Source organism: Melanerpes formicivorus, unplaced genomic scaffold (genome assembly GCF_026170545.1).
Source record: "Melanerpes formicivorus ecotype bairdi unplaced genomic scaffold, bMelFor1.0.p_v2 SCAF_69, whole genome shotgun sequence".
Taxonomy (NCBI): Eukaryota; Metazoa; Chordata; class Aves; order Piciformes; family Picidae; genus Melanerpes; species Melanerpes formicivorus.
In genome coordinates, this window is record NW_027142421.1 from 188,818 (window position 1) to 206,602 (window position 17,785).

The 17,785-nt window shown below is 40.7% G+C and overlaps 1 protein-coding gene across 5 annotated transcripts in view; it reads left to right on the forward strand.

The window, feature by feature from the left end:
* TPPP (tubulin polymerization promoting protein) overlaps window positions 1-17,785 on the forward strand; it is a 63,962-nt gene that overhangs the window by 1,730 nt on the left and 44,447 nt on the right. For all 5 annotated transcript variants that reach the window (XR_010990419.1, XM_068162964.1, XM_068162963.1 and 2 more), the window contains exon 2: window positions 14,331-14,645. Coding sequence is in view for 4 of the 5 variants with exons in the window: in XM_068162965.1 (XP_068019066.1) it covers window positions 14,331-14,645 (315 nt within the window). In the remaining variant the exon portion in view is untranslated. The remainder of the gene's footprint in view (window positions 1-14,330; window positions 14,646-17,785) is intronic.

Consider the following 17,785-nt stretch of genomic DNA (forward strand, 5'->3'; position numbering starts at 1 on the left):
CTGATGCTTAAAATAGCATGACTGTTTATCAAATGTATAAAAGTTATTTATTTTTAAAATGTCAATGACTGCTTTTAAAAACCTTTAGGGATGAGCCTCTTCTTTTTACAACCCCTACCCCAACTCAGCCTTGCCCTTCCCAAAACCAAAATAAAAGGCTGTTTTGAATGCTTCTGTTCCGACTGTGGGTCATAGTCATACGTCTTTTAAATAGTTCATAATTTGTAACTGCTGAAGTGAATGTCCAGTATTAAATCATGGTACAGCGTGATGCTTAGACAGCATGCCATGCCAGGATCAAATTGCAGATGAAGTTCACATAGGAATCTCCTGCAGTGCTTGCACTTGACCCATGTACATCCACCAAGTAGTTGTTTCTGTGCCCAATTTAAACTCTGGATGACTCTGGGGTGAAAAATAACGTGCTTTAATTTTTATAATAAATATATTCATTCAACTTATTTTTTGTAGGCAACTGTATTGAAGAAGTTATTTTTACTTCTTATACCATGAACTTAATTAGAAAGGAGAGGGGGAAAAAATAAAGCTTTATTTCTTAACCCCCACCCCCTTTTTTTTTTCTTCTAAGGAGGGAGGCAGGCATGTAGTTATGCCAATTTATACTGAGATTTGTGTTTTCTGGTTATAGGTAGAGGCAATTACTTGTACTTAACATATCTCAGAGTGTTTTAAAGTAATATCAGATGTTTTTCATGCTTTCTGTACTCTGATAATGTAACCCTCCAGTGTGAGAATTTGGCTGAAATCAAAAGCCTGTATTGAAGAATAATTTACAACAAGAACTGTTTTTCCTGTGGTGTGGTGGCTCGATGTTGTGTCCTCTGCTTGTACATGCATACTGCTTGCAGACTGTGCACAAATGAATTCTTTTCAGCAAGCAGCAAAGAGGTTTTTTTCTCCCTCCAAAACAGGTACATAATTCTCATCCATAGTGTTTGTCTGCCATACTGGCATGACTACTATGGGTATAAGTGCTTTTAGGTGCCTCTGCCAGTTAGCTGAAAAGAAATATTTTGATTACTGTTTGTATTCCCATGGTGTCTGGGAGCTGTGGTCAGGGACCTTAACTAACGTGTTTGTGCAATACAACAATGAAACATGAATTTGGGCCTGGCCCCCAAAAGGTTGTGATACAAAATACAAAACAAGACACTGTAAGTGGTACAAAAAAGGGAATGCAGCTGCTGTTAAGAAGGATACAGAGGTAGATGTGTATGTTTTATTCAGCTTTGTATTTTCTCTTATGGTACAGCAAAGGGAATTATAGAACTTAATGTAAGACTCACATGGTTCTTTCAGAGATGTTCTGGTATCAAAGGAACATGAGGGTTGGCTTGGTTTGGGGGAGGGATTTAAATATTCTTACCTTGACTAAATGCTGAAATAATATACATCAAACCAATATGAAACATTTTATTGTAAAACTACTTATTTTTTTACCATTCATTACATTTCAACGTAGTTTAAAACCCCAAAATTTGGAGCAGCTTTTGTTTCCAAATCACAGCATTACACAGGAAAAACCACATTGCTTTGCTATTTCCCCAGTGTTTTCTATATGCTGTTTTAGCTCTTTTGTTCTCTTATGTGCCCAAACCCACAATGTAGTACTATGTAGTAACAAACATACCTTCAGCAGAAAGAAATTTCTTGGCGAATACATCACTCTGCTCACCCCAAATTGCCCATATGTAGAAGTACTAGAAGAATTTCCCATTGCCATTGTACTTTGGTTATCAGAATACTACAAAGTAGTGAAAGTAACTGAACATTGAGAAGATGTTATTGGTAAAATGTTCCAACCTAAATATGGTCTTTAAGTACACTGTGCATGTGGTATAGGATAAATAGTAGCATGGTCTTCTTCAACTTTTGGGATGCTTTTTTTCTGACTTTGTCTCAAGTTGAGAGAGCAGAACAGGCTGATTTTTGTGCTGGTAACTTTTCTTACCTTACAGTAGTGTGTCCATCAACCCACATGGGAAGTTTTTCTCTATTGTTTGTTACGTGTAGCATAACAATTCAGTTGACAATTCATGAGCAGCAAGGTTTACAGACTACAGAATTAACCAGGTGGGAAAAGACCTTTGAGATCATCAAATCCAACCTATCACCCAACACCATCCAGTCAACTAAACCATGGCACTAAGTGCCTCATCCAGTCTCTTTTAAAACACTACTAGTGATGGTGTCTCCACTGTTTGCTTGTGCTGATATTAAATTAATTCTTGCCCAGTTTGGCTGATCTCAAGAATATGCTTGTGTGACAATGTTCAAATACTGGAGCATTTGGCAAAATGCATACAGGTGAACTTAGAAAAAAATTAACACATCGTCAAGGCTCTAATTTTTGCTTGACTTCCTGAATGGTTGTTCAAACAAGTTCTTAAATGCATAGTCAAGGAATGGTGCTCCATTGGATCAGCGCTAAGGAAATCTTGCAATGGAAATCTAAATGCTAAGATGTCTTGCCTACAAAAGCATTGTTTTGTCAGTGATTACTCTTTATTCTTTAGTTAAAACCAAATCTTTGTCTGCCTCCCTCATCCAATTTCACAGTAAGAAGGACCAGTACCCAAACATTTCATCTTACAGAAGCGTATAGATGTGGAGGAACTTCTCTGTGTTTTGTAGTGAGCTGTGGATAGTTGAAAAAAATCTGTACTCACAGGTTTATTTTTTAATTCATGCAAATCTGAACAGGCAGACTTGAAGAACGCAAGGGATCTTTAGACAATCTAATATGATTTATCTATTAGGTGTTTTTAGTTATCTGAGACTAGTGACATACATTTGATAGAAGGCTGCCTTTCAGAGATGCTTGACTAAATTGTCCTAAATTTCAGCAAAAGCCTGAAACCTCTACAAGCTACAGCTCAGGTTCACCAACAGCACTATTCTTCAATATAATACCACTTTCAGAGACTGGCAGATGAGAGAGACTGTTCCAGGCTTGTTTCCTTTTAATTTTTCCATGTTTCTTTAACCTCTGGATGGTTTCTGTTTACATTATCTTACTTTCTGTAAAATCTTGGATTGCAAACTGTAAAGCAAATGCAGCTTTGACTGAGCCTCCTCAGCTTATTTCTCTAAAGGGGTCTGTGTACAGATTGTTGTTTCTTTCACTCCATATAATTTATTTTTGCTCCAAGTAATTTAATTTAAAACAGAACAAAACAAAACAACTACTTCATTTCAATGAGAAAGTTCTATACTTCCTCAAGCCAGTTTCAGAGACCCAAAACTGACCAGTTAGTTCCAAAACTAGGGTAATTTGAAGTCCATTCCTTGACTTGAGGTAATGAAACAGTAGTGGGGTGATCAATGAATAATTAAAGAGAGAGTGATTGCCCATTGGAATGGACTGCCCGAGGAGGTGGTGGAGTCGCCGTCACTGGAGGTGTTCAGGAGGAGACTTGACAGGGTGCTTGGTTACATGGGTTAGTTGATTAGGTGATGTTGGGTGATAGGTTGGACGTGATGATCTTGAAGGTCTCTTCCAACCTGGTTTATTCCATTCCATTCCATTCCATTCCATTCCATTCCATTCCATTCCATTCCATTCCATTCCATTCCATTCCATTCCATTCCATTCCATTCCATTCCATTCCATTCCATTCCATGTGTGTCTTCTGTACTAAATGAAGTCTAATGTGCAGATGTCAGGATGTGAGCTGTTACTGGAAGTTACTTTTAGTGTTTCGAATGGTTGATTGTCTTTCTCTAAGGAAGTCTTATTGTTAATTTGCATTATTGTAGCCTGGATTTTCAGTTGTTGTGTTTTTTAATTACCTTTGACAGTAAAGAGACATTTAGTATGTGATGCAGTTGCTCTACAAAGGTATTTGTATACTTCACCCAAATGACTTCAATCACCTGAAAAACTACATTGGTGGAATTCTTTAAGGCTCTCATGGTAAAACATCTAGTCTTATGACTTGTAGCTCTTACAACATCTCCAGTTCTTAGATGCTTTGTACTATTAAATCTTACAGTGCTTTCAAAGCCTGTAGGTTAGCTCAGTTTTCTTTGATCTAATTATATCCTTGACAATACCATCAGCTTAATTCTCTTGATGTTTTTACCTATAGATGATAGCATAAAGCCATCTTACTCATGTTTGAATTCATCTCCCTGCTGTGCAATCTTTCATCTTCTTTCCTGGAGTGGATCTTCATTGTTCATGGCTTTTGCAGGAGTATTTTGAAAGAGTTCTATGGAAGTTCAGATTAGTAGTGTGCTCTGGGTGGGGTGGTGGGAGGGGAAAGTGTAGAGTGTATAAAGAGATGAAGCTGAGCAAACTATATATTATTGTAATGCAACAAGTCAGAGAACTGGTATTCAAGGAACCCTATAGTGATGATAGACCCAGCATGTTATTTGGAGCTGTAAACTAATTGCATGACTAACTAGTGTGGAGAGCAGCTGTTGTCTTCCAGTCTTTTTTTCTGATCTGTGATTCTCAAGTAATTTTTTTTTATACCATGAAAAATAACTTACCTAAGGAGTAGAGACTCCTCTTTTGTTGTTACATTCACTGTCTTCTGTGAAGGCTGTTCTAGACACTGGCTTGCAGCCTTGCCTTTATGTGGAATTGCAGAATATTTGTGTCCAGGTTCTTTCTTCATCTACCAATGCTAGCAGCCCAGCAGAGCTCAGGATGAATGCTTAGTAAGTGTGGGATAATCACCTAATGGAAACAAAAGCATGATAAGGCCACCAGTACACAGGTATGTGGTGGATGCCCATATTTATGCTTTTGCCATGACACTTGAAACCTTGTGTAAATGACATGATGGTATTGCAGTAGGTTGTAGAATTAGTTAAGAGTTAGTTAGGTAAATAATTTTTGTGTGGATTTAAGTGTTGAGGTGAATATGTGCCTTTTAAAAGAAAAACATTCTAACAGAACTATTGCTGAGAAAGATGTGTGTGCCTGTTTATAGGTGTTACATCCTTTGCATGTATAAAGAGGCACTATTATAAGAAGTGGATCTTCAGAATGAAAGGATAAAGAATTAAACTTAGTTTTATATGTAAGTGATATTGCAGCAGTAACAATGTAGATGGATAGCAATGGTTTTTGGAAATAGAACAGTAACAGCCATTTGCCAACCGTTGTTTTATATCTCTGTGCTTGATAATGTGCTTTGCCAAGGTTTTTCCTGTAATGGCATAGGTGACTTTTTCACAGTCTGAAATACTGTTTTGCAAAGGAGAAACATTAAATTGTCCAGGTTGAGTAACCACCTATTTATTGCCCTGTGTGTCCTGCTCAAGCTCTTAATGTAGTTGTATGATCTAGCAGCCTTGCCCTTGACCATAGTGCTGGGTAGATGGATGTTGTTAAGGGAACTTGGCGTTCGTCCTTGCAGTTCCACTTAAAGCCTGTGAAAGGATTTAATTTTCTTTAAGTGAAGATGGGTTTAAATGTAGATGGAGTTTTGTTAGCTTTGCTTGGTCTGCACTGTTCTCTGCTCGTTTGGCTTCTGTGCTGTTGAAAATGAATGGCTGTCATTCACATAAGCATCATGTGGAGAAATGTGCTCAGAGCAGAATTCAGAGGAGAAATGCCTTAACTCTGGATTCTGGCGATGAAGGAAGCTTAAGGGAAGCTTTAAAAGGAAGGTTCAGCAGAGGAGTGGAAGATAGAAACAAGTAACGACATAGAATAGAATAAACCAGGTTGGAAGAGACCCTTGAGATCATCGCATCCAACCTATCATCCAACACCACCTAATCAACTAACCCATGCAACCAAGCACCCTATCAACTCTCCTCCTGAGCACCTCCAATAATGGTGACTCCACCACCTCCCTGGGCAGCCCATTCCAATGGGCAATCACTCTCTCTGTGTAGAACTTCTTCCTAACCTCCAGCCTAAACCTCCCCTGGTGCAGCTTGAGACTGTGTCCTCTTGTTCTGGTGCTGCTTGCCTGGGAGAAGAGACCAACCTCCACCTGTCTACAACCTCCCTTCAGGTAGTTGTAGACAGCAATAAGGACTCCCCTGAGCCTCCTCTTCTCCAGGCTAAGCAACCCCAGCTCCCCCAGCCTCTCCTCATAGGGCTTATGTTCCAAACCCCCCACCAACTTTGTTGCCCTTCTCTGGACACGTTCCAGCAAGTCAACACCCTTCCTAAAACTACTAGGTTGTGTCCTTGATGGCAGAATTCTTTGTAATATGCCTATTTTCTAAAAGCCAGTGACCTTTCAGGCTTAAGACTAATTAAGAAGTATCTTTAGGAAGGCTGATATTTTGTCTAGGCTGAAGAGCTGATATTGTAGGTGTGGAGAGGTTGAGAATTGAACAGAAGTAGGAAGCTTATTGTAAGGTTTAGATAGAAGTAAAATTGTTAATGTTAACAACATACGGTTCTTCAAATCTGGATGTAATACCAGGCATCTCAACTTGCCAGCCAAGTTAATGACATTTCAAGGGGTCCACTGCCTCTGTCTGTTTCCTCTACTCCTAGCTCACAATAAAATTGGTAGATTCCAAACAACTGTGTTCTTGAGCATTCATTCAGATATCTAGTGTGATCACATGCATAAGAGATGCTATCTTGCTGAATGTGTTTTTTCTTTGCCTTCCAAATACATGTGCAGATGCTTTTGTAGACTAGTCTGTTATATTCCACTCCCTCTTTGGGAGGTGAGGGTGTGCAAGGAAGATCAGCTGGATGAAATTCACTCATAAGCTAGGGTTTTGGGTTTTTTTTGTCTGAATACTTGTTAGGAAGAGTAAGAGTGTTGGAAAGCTTTCATACTCATTCTTGGCTTGAGAACTAGCAAAAATGGAATAGAATGTGTGAAAGATCTGTATTTTTATAACCCGTTGGTGACATTTTGCAGTTAGAGCAGTCTGGGGTTTGTACTGTGGATTAGCTACCTCACTGTCTCACTGAACAGAATTTACTGCTGTCAAGGAGGTTGCAGAAACACTTTCTAGGGAAGCTTTGTTTTAGATTATATTTTGGTGGATATTTAGGACACAGTTAGGGTACCATCTCCACTCTAAGATGTGGCCAAAATTCTATGGTGTGACTATAAACAGAAGAGAACCTTCAGTACCTCGTGTAAAAGCAACAGCAAAAGCAATTGCAGAACAGAAGGAAGTCAAGGACAGAATTTGTAGATTTTTGCTTCTTGGGATGTTATGTCAGAAAGGGTTCAGAACTTGGGGAGTGGTTATGGCTTGGACAGAACACAAGCAGATACTCTATTTTAGGGTTGTTCTATCCAAATTACTGTCTTTGGGCTCAAGATGAGGGGTTTGCACTGCAGAGTTTGGGTTTTAGCTATAGGATGACCTGATCTTCAGTGTATACATAGTTTCAGGGCCTTTCAGTGTTTCCTTTCAAGTTGCAGTGAAGCTAAGTGTTGTGCATGAGAAAAGGATGGCATGTGCAAAAGGTGAGCATTACAGACAAGAGCAGATTTATTGCACTGCAACTGTGCCATTGTGCTAGTGAATCTTTTCTCCAAATTCATCAATCTGTCTCTTGAACACAAGTCTGCTTCATGCTTGAATGGTTTCTGCTATTGACAAGTTTAAGCTGAATGTTTAAACAAAGTTTAAACAGGGGGGTTGATGTCATTTTAGCTAATTCTTGCTTGATGAATATTCTGAAGGGCACACTTTTAAAATAAAATGCCCTTTCTATCAATTGTTTTGTATCTGAGGCTGTAAAATGTACTGTAGTGTTTTAGTATTCTAGTGCTCTCTTAGACAAATACACTCTTAATGTAATTTTCTTATTAGTTTCCAAGGCAGTTAATGATGCAAGAAGACTTCCATTAAAAACTGGCTTTGCAATACTTGCTGCAAATGAAAGCAATTCAGGTTATATTTGGACAGAATATTCTCAGCATGCTAGAGGAAAGCTAGATGAAGCAGATGAGATACTACATGTTATAGCCCAAAAAAAGCTAGGCAGTCACACTTCTGATTTTCCTATTAATTATTTTTTTTCTTTTAGAAAAAACAGGTTTTTTGTGGAAACTGTAAACTCAGTTTCATAGTATCATTCAGGGTTGGAAGGGACCACAAGGATCCTCTAGTTCCAACCCCCCTGCCATGGGCAGGGACACCCCACACTACATCAGGCTGGACAGAGCCTCAGCCAGCCTGCTCTTAAACACCTCCAGGGATGGGGCCTCGACCACCTCCCTGGACAACACATTCCAGGGTTTCACCACTCTCATGGTGAAGAACCTCCTCCTCACATCTAGCCTGAATCTCCCCACCTCCAGCTTCATTCCATTCCCCCTAGTCCTATCACTACCTGAGATCCTGAGAAGTCCTTCCCCAGCCTTCCTGTAGTTAATACACTTGCAGTTAGTGAGGCAATATTTCCTCCATAGGGCCAGAGAACACTGGTTCTTCAGATTACTCCATGTAATCACATACCTGTTTTATATGGCCTTATAATTAAAGCAATTCAAAGTGCAAGTCCCAGCGTTCTCATGTTCTGAACTCTGACAGCAGAATAAACACACTTCTTCATCCTTCTGCTTTGGTTTCTCTATCTGTGACATGGCAGTAATACTAACTTCAGATGCAAACACTAAGCTGTCTGCACTTCCAGAGCAGACTAGTCATGCATCACATCTCCAGGACTGGGCAGGAAGGTGCCCCAGTGAAATCTGACCAGGTAAGATATTATATTATGCATATTTTGTAGAGTTTAATGAACTGCTGAAATTGTTGGCAACTATACTCTGGGTTTTAATAAGACTTCAAGTCTTCCTTGTTGGTGCTGAGAGATGGCTTACTTGGAAGAGCAACTCCCCCAAATCTACATCAGTGCTGTACCCCACAGTAGGGATTGGAGAGGATGTGAATAAGTGAGAATGTAAATGAGCAGAATTCTATTGGTAGATCTGATGGTTGGTTGGTACTGAAGATTTGGGCTTATTTATATGTACCCAGTATTCATGCAGCTATAGAGAATCAGCATCTGAAATTTGCAGAAACAATACCTGGTTGTGCTTTTGTTTTAAGAGTCCAATTTAATGCATTACTTCAGGGGAGTAATTGCAGTTGTCTGTTTGCAGGTGAGAATGTATTGTAGTCTTTGGCAGAAAGGATGCTTGATGATATGAGAAAGCTCTTTCTGACAGCTTAGACATATGCCAAGAACACCCAGCTTCACTTTCTGTCTGTTTTAGCATGAGTCAGTTTGATCCCTGCTTTAATCTCTGTGTAGTGTGCTGTATTATATAACAATATAATCTTTTATATGTGCATGTATTATGCTTATTATAAAAATAAGTAGTCATAATTGTTTAGAATTATAGAAATTATAGAATATGTTATTATAAACATTCATATAATAAGATGTATGCTATAATTATATGTAATAGCATTTTATATAAACAAAAAAGATTATATTTTAATGTAAGTTAATAATTTAATAATGTTAACCTATTGCAGTCTGAGAGGAGGGACAAGAATGGGTTTTTTTCATGATGTTAAGGGGGTATTACATGACACAGATTATAGGAGTTTATGACACAGTAATGCCTAAATATTCACAAAAATGTGTGTTCATAAGACAAATATGTCTAAATATTCTGTGGCTTTTTGGAGCTCCACTATTTTGGGACACTTGTTCTTTCACAAACCCTTCTGAACTTTAGCATGTGCTTATACCTCTCCCTTAGTATTATATGGCTGCTTTTGATGATGTGACCTGCAAGGTTGAAGGCAGCAGTATTTGAAAAGGATGGGATTGGTGGCTAGTCCCAGCTTCCTTCCCTCTGCTGGCTCTGGAAATAAAGTATTATCAAACTGCGTGCATATTAGACATTCCGGATAGTGATGGAAGGCATATATCTGTGGTGATCTCTAATTGTTATAGGCAGCATTTGCCCATCTTGTGCATTTAGAATAGAATAGAATAAACCACGTTGGAAGAGACCTTCAAGATCATCACGTCCAACCTATCACCCAACACCACCTAATCAACTAACCCATGTAACCAAGCACCCTGTCAAGTCTCCTCCTGAACACCTCCAGTGACGGCAACTCCACCACCTCCTCGGGCAGTCCATTCCAATGGGCAATCACTCTCTCTGTGTAAAACTTCCTCCTGACCTCCAGCCTGAACTTCCCCTGGCGCAGCCTGAGACTGTGTCCTCTTGTTCTGGTGCTGGCTGCCTGGGAGAAGAGACCAACCTCTGCCTGTTTACAACCTCCCTTCAGGTAGTTGTAGAGAGCAATAAGGTCACCCCTGAGTCTCCTCCTCTCCAGGCTAAGCAGCCCCAGCTCCCTCAGCCTCTCCTCATAGGGCTGTGTTCCAAGCCCCTCACCAACTTCGTTGCCCTTCTCTGGACTTGTTCCAGCAAGTCAACATCCTTCCTAAACTGAGGGGCCCAGAACTGGACACAGTACTCGAGGTGTGGCCTAACCAGTGCAGTGTACAGGGGCAGAATGACCTCCCTGCTCCTGCTGGCCACACTGTTCTTAATGCAGGCCAGGATGCCATTGGCCCTCTTGGCTGCCTGGGCACACTGCAGGCTCATGTTCATCCTACCATCAACCAGCATCCCCAGGTCCCTCTCTGCCTGGCTGCTCTCCAGCCACTCTGACCCCAGCCTGTAGCACTGCATGGGGTTGTTGTGGCCAATGTGCAGAACCTGGCACTTGGATGTGTTCAATCTCATGCCATTGGATTCTGCCCATCTGTCCAGCCTGTCGAGGTCTCTCTGCAAAGCCTCTCTACCCTCCAGCAGATCAACTCCTTTCCCCAGCTTGGTGTCATCAGCAAATTTACTGATGATAGACTCAATGCCCTCATTTGAATGATGCCTTAATTTGTTTTACCAAATTTTAGAACTGGTATTTTAGAATGGTGACTTCCTTTTGTCACTTCTAACTTACCTAACAGAAGCTAGCAAGCGCTTTCCAATCACTTGGTCCAGGAAAAAGAAGGGTATCAAAACTGCACTTGATCTTGAGATTTAGGCAAATTGGTAATTCTGTATTTCTCTTTGAGAGATCATTTCATCAACATGGCATGATCTTCTTTGTCTCTAACCATTAACAAAAGTTAAGGGAGCTGACCTTGTTAAAAATCTGATTTCATCTTCTATATTGTGCATTGTTTTTTTTACTTTCTAATGTAACACACTAACAAATGTATCTCTCCAAAGTATGGTGTTTCTAGTGTTAAGAAATACAATTTTAAGTTGAGGCTAAGTCATTGTTTTTGTAAACCAAGTAGCTTCTTTTTAATAACTTTCAAACTCTTACCCAAGATTTTAACAAGTAAACTGTAATTATGGTTCAACAAAAGACTTGCCTCATGACTTTTGGCAAACGCGGTGCAGCCCTGGTTTTAATCTATCCTTGATTGTCTGCTTTAGACAGTGAGGATTTCTGGGAAATTATTCTGCACTGCTCACCAAATTTCACTGTTAAAAACTGCTTTTTATGTACTATCCTGTCCCTCTCTGTCACAGAATTACTCACAGCACCCTGCTTCAAAGTTAATTTTTGGTATCTGAGAGCCTAGAAGTGAACTTTGTCAAGGCCAAGTATGTTCCTGCAAGCATCTTTCCTATGCTGCATTTATGAAGTTTTAATTTGTTAGCAACTAAAAGTAAGTAAAATACACTTTCAATAGATGCAGCTGTCATAGTATAAGGCAGTATTATGGACAAAAAAATCATTTTAAAAATCACAAGACTCAGCTCATGATTTGAAGTGAATTGCTCTGTTTGCTTTTTTTTAGAACATACTTCTGCAGTGCTGTTGAATTACGGCTATGGATGACTTGGAATTAGGCAAAGTTGACCAGGAAGGCGCTAACATTGGCTTAGGAAAGATTTTGTTTAGGAAATACTTCTAAATGTAGGCATGTGGTTATTTTTTCTAATTCTGGATGAGACAGAGTGGCACCTTCTTCAGACACTGCTTACCTTCTTGACAGAATTTATAAGAGCAAGAGGGAGGATATTCTTCCTAGAAGGTTTATTTGGCACAAGATAACATTACAAAACTATATCAGCTGTACACACTTTGCTGTAGCAGATCTCCACCTACTTTTATGACTTAGGGGAAGTTTAAGCTCAAGGTGAGGAGAAAGTTCTTCACCGAGCGAGTCGTTCGCCATTGGAATGGGCTGCCCCCAGGGAGGTGGTGGAGTCACCCCCTGGAGGTGTTCAAGAGGGGATTGGACGTGGCACTTGGTGCCATGGTTTAGTCATGGGGTCTGTGGTGACAGGTTGGACTTGATGATCTTTGAGGTCTCTTCCAACCTTGGTGATTCTGTGATTCTGTGAATATCCTATACAGACATTAACATAGACACTTTGCTTTTTGCTGGTGTGTATTCTGCGTCTGTCACAGCAACACTGAGTTGCTGAAGGGTGTTCAGAGAAGGTCAGCAAAGCTGGTGAAGAGTCTAGAGGACATGTCTTATGGAGATTGGCTGAAGGAGCTGGGATTTTTTTTAGTCTGGAGAGCAGGAGGCTCTCTACAACTATCTGAAAGGAGGTCTGTTGCTTCTCCCAAGTAACTAGTGACGGGATAAGAGGAAACGGCCTCAACCACCAGGGAAGATTTAGATTGGATATGAGGAAAAATTTCTTGACTGAAAGAGTGGTTAAGCGTTGGAATATGCTACCCAAGGAGGTGGTGGCATCATCATCCTTCCAGGTGTTCAAAAAACATACAGACATGGCACTCTGGGACATGATTTAGTGGGCATGGCAGTGTTAGAGGCCTTTTCCCACCTTAATGATTCTATGCGAACATGGAATAATCTGTAAGTTGTTCCTTGCAGTGATGGCATCCCCTGTTGGCATTCCTGCCTCATGGATGTTCATTCAAAATTAATTCCACAGCTTTAGTGTAAAAGTATAGATGTTCTATAGATGTTTTATAGACGTTGGATTCGCCTCGACCAATGCTTTCAGCGCAAGATGTAAGCAAGTGAAGACGTTTATTACGTTCTACAGCAAAGTTGTGTAGTCTATCATAAGGCACATGTGTCACATCTCAGTTGATCATTTTCTACTGGCATACGTGTAATTAAGGCATACAATAGGTCAAAATAACAAACCAATATTTTAACACATCCAACCAAATTCTGCCAAGCTTCTCTCCTTCAGTTACAAGGTGTTTACATTACTCTCAGAGTCAAAGACAAAACATAGCTTTCTCTAACTGGAGCAAGGCAAATCTTCTCTATAGTCTTTTAAAGCTATCCAAAACCAGCCCTCTTCCCACACTTTAGTTCTTTGGGCATAAATTTGAGAGACTTTTGTAAGCATTTCTGAGGCTTGCTTTCTTCTTAGCCCTTACATTATATAAAGGGTTACATTAAGGGCAACAAGGCTGGTGAGAGGCCTTGAGCACAAGCCCTATGAGGAGAGGCTGAGGGAGCTGGGATTGTTTAGCCTGGAGAAGAGGAGGCTCAGGGGTCACCTCATTGCCCTCTACAACTACCTGAAAGGTGGTTGTAGCCAGGAAGGGGTTGGTCTCTTGTCCCAGGCAACCAGCACCAGGACAAGGGGACACAGTCTCAAGCTGCGCCAGGGGAGGTTTAGACTCGAGGTGAGGAGAAAGTTCTTCACCGAGCGAGTCATTCGTCATTGGAACGGGCTGCCCAGGGAGGTGGTGGAGTCACCGTCCCTGGAGGTGTTCAAGAGGAGATTGGCCGTGGCACTTGGTGCCATGGTCTAGTCAAGAGGTCTGTGTTGATAGGTTGGACTCAATGATCCTCGAGGTCTCTTCCAACCTTAGTTATACTGTGACACTGTGATTATGTATAAGGGTTATAATATCAGTAATTTTACTGTACTTTCAAGGTATTTAATTTTTCAATAAAAAATAATTTAAAAGCACAGTCCAGAAAACAAAGAGCTGTTTGTTTTTCCTTTAGAAATAAAAAAGCAGGTAGTAATGCCTACAAGGTAAAGGGCACACCTTCATTCCAATCAGTCGAACAACTACAGTGATTATTGCCATTTAAAAAAGAAAAAAGAAAAAGAAACAAACATTAATGTTTTTTAGTTGGCTGATGTAATGATGGTGAAATTAGGTTTGTAACCTATTTTGGAGTCTTCTTTCATTGACCTTTTTTTTTTTTGGCTTTTATTTATATGCTAGAATTTCTTTCTCAATGGGCAGAGTTCTATGTAGAGACTGTTTTTTTCATGATGGAGAACACTGAGCTCTTGCTAAGTTTATGTGCTGCTCAATCTCCATTAGTTGTGACATGGGCTATAGGCTGTAGCTTAACAGAAAGTAAAATAATGCAAATTAATGTAATGAGTTTACCCTCCTCTTCTTTGTAGCACAATGGCTGACAATAAAGCAAAGCCGACCAAACCCGTGAATAGGACTCCTCCAAAGTCTCCTTCAGATCCAACAAAGGACCGAGCAGCAAAACGATTATCCTGTGATTCAAACAGCTCCCATGAGGGAGCTATGGCAGGAGAACTAAGTGCTCTGGAAGAGGCCTTTAGAAAATTTGCCATCCATGGAGATACAAGAGCCACAGGAAAAGAAATGCATGGGAAGAACTGGTCAAAGCTATGTAAGGACTGTCATGTGATAGATGGAAAGAACGTGACAATCACAGATGTTGACATTGTCTTCAGTAAAATCAAGTAAGTTCTTTTCTGGCATTGTTACCTTGTCTTCCCAACATGTTTTGTAGGTATCATCTAAATTTATCTTCTGTTGACTGCAGTTTTTGTGATGCACACTGTGTCTTTGTCACAATCAATATATTTCTTGTTACTTTATGAAACTATGATGCTTTGTCTAAGGATACAGCTTTCAGCTTCTCTTCTGCTATCTTAAACTGAATTCAGTTAGGTGTTATGCTGTACCAAGAGGTATGATGTGATCAGGACAAATGCAAGCTATTCCATGAACCCTTGGTTTGGTTTGGTTTTTACAGTAAATGGTAAGAATGAAGTAAGGATGTAGTCTTACATCTTATCAAAACACAGCCTCAGAGGACTGAGAATAAGACAGGATATGTACTAAAAGCTATTGTTCTAACAGTCCTGAGGACCTGCACAACACCCACTCAGTGTAAGGCTATACCAGACTGATGCTGAATTTGCAATGCAGTTTAATTGGTTAGGATTATCTCAGTGGTCATATCTTATCCTTGTGAGTAGGCTAGAGCTTTAATGAATCTTTCTCCCTAGATTAAAAAGCTAGGCAAGCTTGATCCACAAACTTGTCAAATCCAAGGCAAGACCTTCAACTGTTTGGGCATATTCTGTATGAAGCCCCAAATGAACTTTTTTTTTCCTTCCTTTTTTTCTTGCTCTGTGTGAAGAATTGCATCATTTTAATTTTTCTCTTTATATGATCTGATGGCTTTGTCTTTTCTGCCTTTCTTTGCTATAGTAACTGTTTAAATTGTCTCAGACCTCATCATGTCACAGAATCACAGAATTGACTAGGATGAAAAACACCTCCAAGATCATCAAGTCTAACCCATGACCAAACACCATCCCATCAACTAAACCATGGCACTAAGTGCTGCATCCAGTCTTGTTTATAAAACGTTTCCAGTCATGATGACTCCACCACTTGCCTTTCTGGGCCCCTCAGTTTAAGAAGGACATCGAAACGCTTGAACGTGTCCAGAGAAGGGCAACAAGGCTGGGGAGAGGCCTTGAGCACAAGCCCTATGAGGAGAGGCTGAGGGAGCTGGGATTGTTTAGCCTGGAAAAGAGGAGGCTCAGGGGCGACCTCATTGCCCTCTACAACTACCTGAAAGGTGGTTGTAGCCAGGAAAGGGTTGGTCTCTTGTCCCAGGCAACCAGCACCAGAACAAGGGGACACAGTCTTAAGCTGTGCCAGGGGAGGTTTAGACTCAAGGTGAGGAGGAAGTTCTTCACCGAGCGAGTTGTTTGCCATTGGAACGGGCTGCCCAGGGAGGTGGTGGAGTCACCATCCCTGGAGGTGTTCAAGAGGAGATTGGACGTGGCACTTGGTGCCATGGTGTAGTCAAGAGGTCTGTGTTGATAGGTTGGACTCGATAATCCTTGAGGTCTCTTCCAACCTTAGTTAACTGTGATTCCAATGGCCAGTCACTCCTTCTGTGAAGAATTTTTTCCTAACATCCAGCCTAAACTTCCCCTGGTGCGGCTTGAGACTGTCCTCTCATTTTGTCACTGGTTGCCTGGGAGAAGAGACCAACTGCCACCTGGCTACAACCACCGTTCAGATAGTTGTAGACAGCAATAAGGTGAAAGGACATACTTAAGGGAGGTACCTTAGTTGTGTTTGTAGCTTGTATGAACATTTATTTGCTTGTATTCTCAACTGCTGTGACATAACACTGATGAGGACATGCAAACTGAGTTGTTTACAAGAGTAGTTGGGAAAATTTGCTGCAAGCATTAATGCTTTAGAGAGCATCAAAGCAGAGAAAGGCAGAGAAGAAAAGGCACTGGAACTTGAAAGGTGCTCCAATGTAAATGTGCTCAGTTACAATGACATTACACATTTGATTTCTTTCTTTGTTTCCTTTCTCCTCAGGGATCTTATCTAAACAATTGAAAGGACTATATAGGCACACTCCGGTCCTCTTTTTCTTGCATCAGTTCACTTTCTCTTTGAGTCCCAACTTGTATTTATTGGAAACTGTGTTGCCAAAATTAGATATGCTATCAGTGAACTGGCTTATTTGGAATGGATGTTTAGTCTGTAGAGTTTGTTTCTTTCTTGATCTGTGACAGACAGGGCTGGTATTTATTTTCAAATTCTCTTTGGCTTTCATCAACTCAAACACTTCTCAGTATCTATCATCACAGGAAATAGTAAATCTCATATTGCTTTATTATGTCAGTATCTGGGCAAGTCACTGATAAAACATCTCCACAGTAGGCATATAGATCTATGCAGATACAAAGAAGTGTTGGTTTTGGCACCTGTGGGGGTAGAAGGAATCCAGTTCTGTTCTGCATGAATGAGTTATGAGGTGATAGTTACCTGAGGCTCAAGGTCAATGTCAGCACATCCTCTTGCGATTGTCTCAACTCAGTGCAGGGGTTCTTGTTTCTGCCTCTGTGGGGAGATGCCTGTTCAGCAGTTTCTGAGGCCTTTCTCTTGTGAACTCTGTGAAGTACTGTCATTTCTCTTGGAAGATATACACCACCTTTTCCTCTGTCTAGTATTTTGTGGTTTAGATGATAAGTGCATCAGATATGAAAGCAATTGTATCTCACTTTTTAAATTGTTAATTTTTCTCCTGTACATATAACATGTACTCTACATATTCTTCTTTCTAAAAATTACTTTAAAATTAAACTTGCCTAAATGGAAACTGTAACTTTAACAAGGCCAAGTGCCAGGTTCTGCATTTAGGTCACAACAAGCCTGTGAATGCTCCAGGCTTGGGGCAGAGTGTCTGGGAAGCTGTCTGGCTGAAGAGGACCTGGGAGTACTGATTGACAGCTGGCTGAAGATGAGCCAGCAGTGTGCCTAGGCAGCCAGGAAGGCCAACAACATCCTGGCTTGTATGAGAAATAGTGTGGCCTGCTGGAGTAGGGGAAGTGGTTCTGCCCCTGTACTTGGCAGTGGTGAGACTGCACTTTGAATCCTGGGTTCAGTTTTGGCCCCTCACTCCAAGAAGGATATTGAGGTACTGGGGTGTGTCCAGAAAAGGGCAACAAAGCTGGTGAAGGGTCTGGAGAATAGGCCTTGGAAGACATGGCTGGTGGAGCTGTGGTTGTTTAGTCTGCATACAAGGAAGATGCTCACTGCTCTCCACACGTCCTTG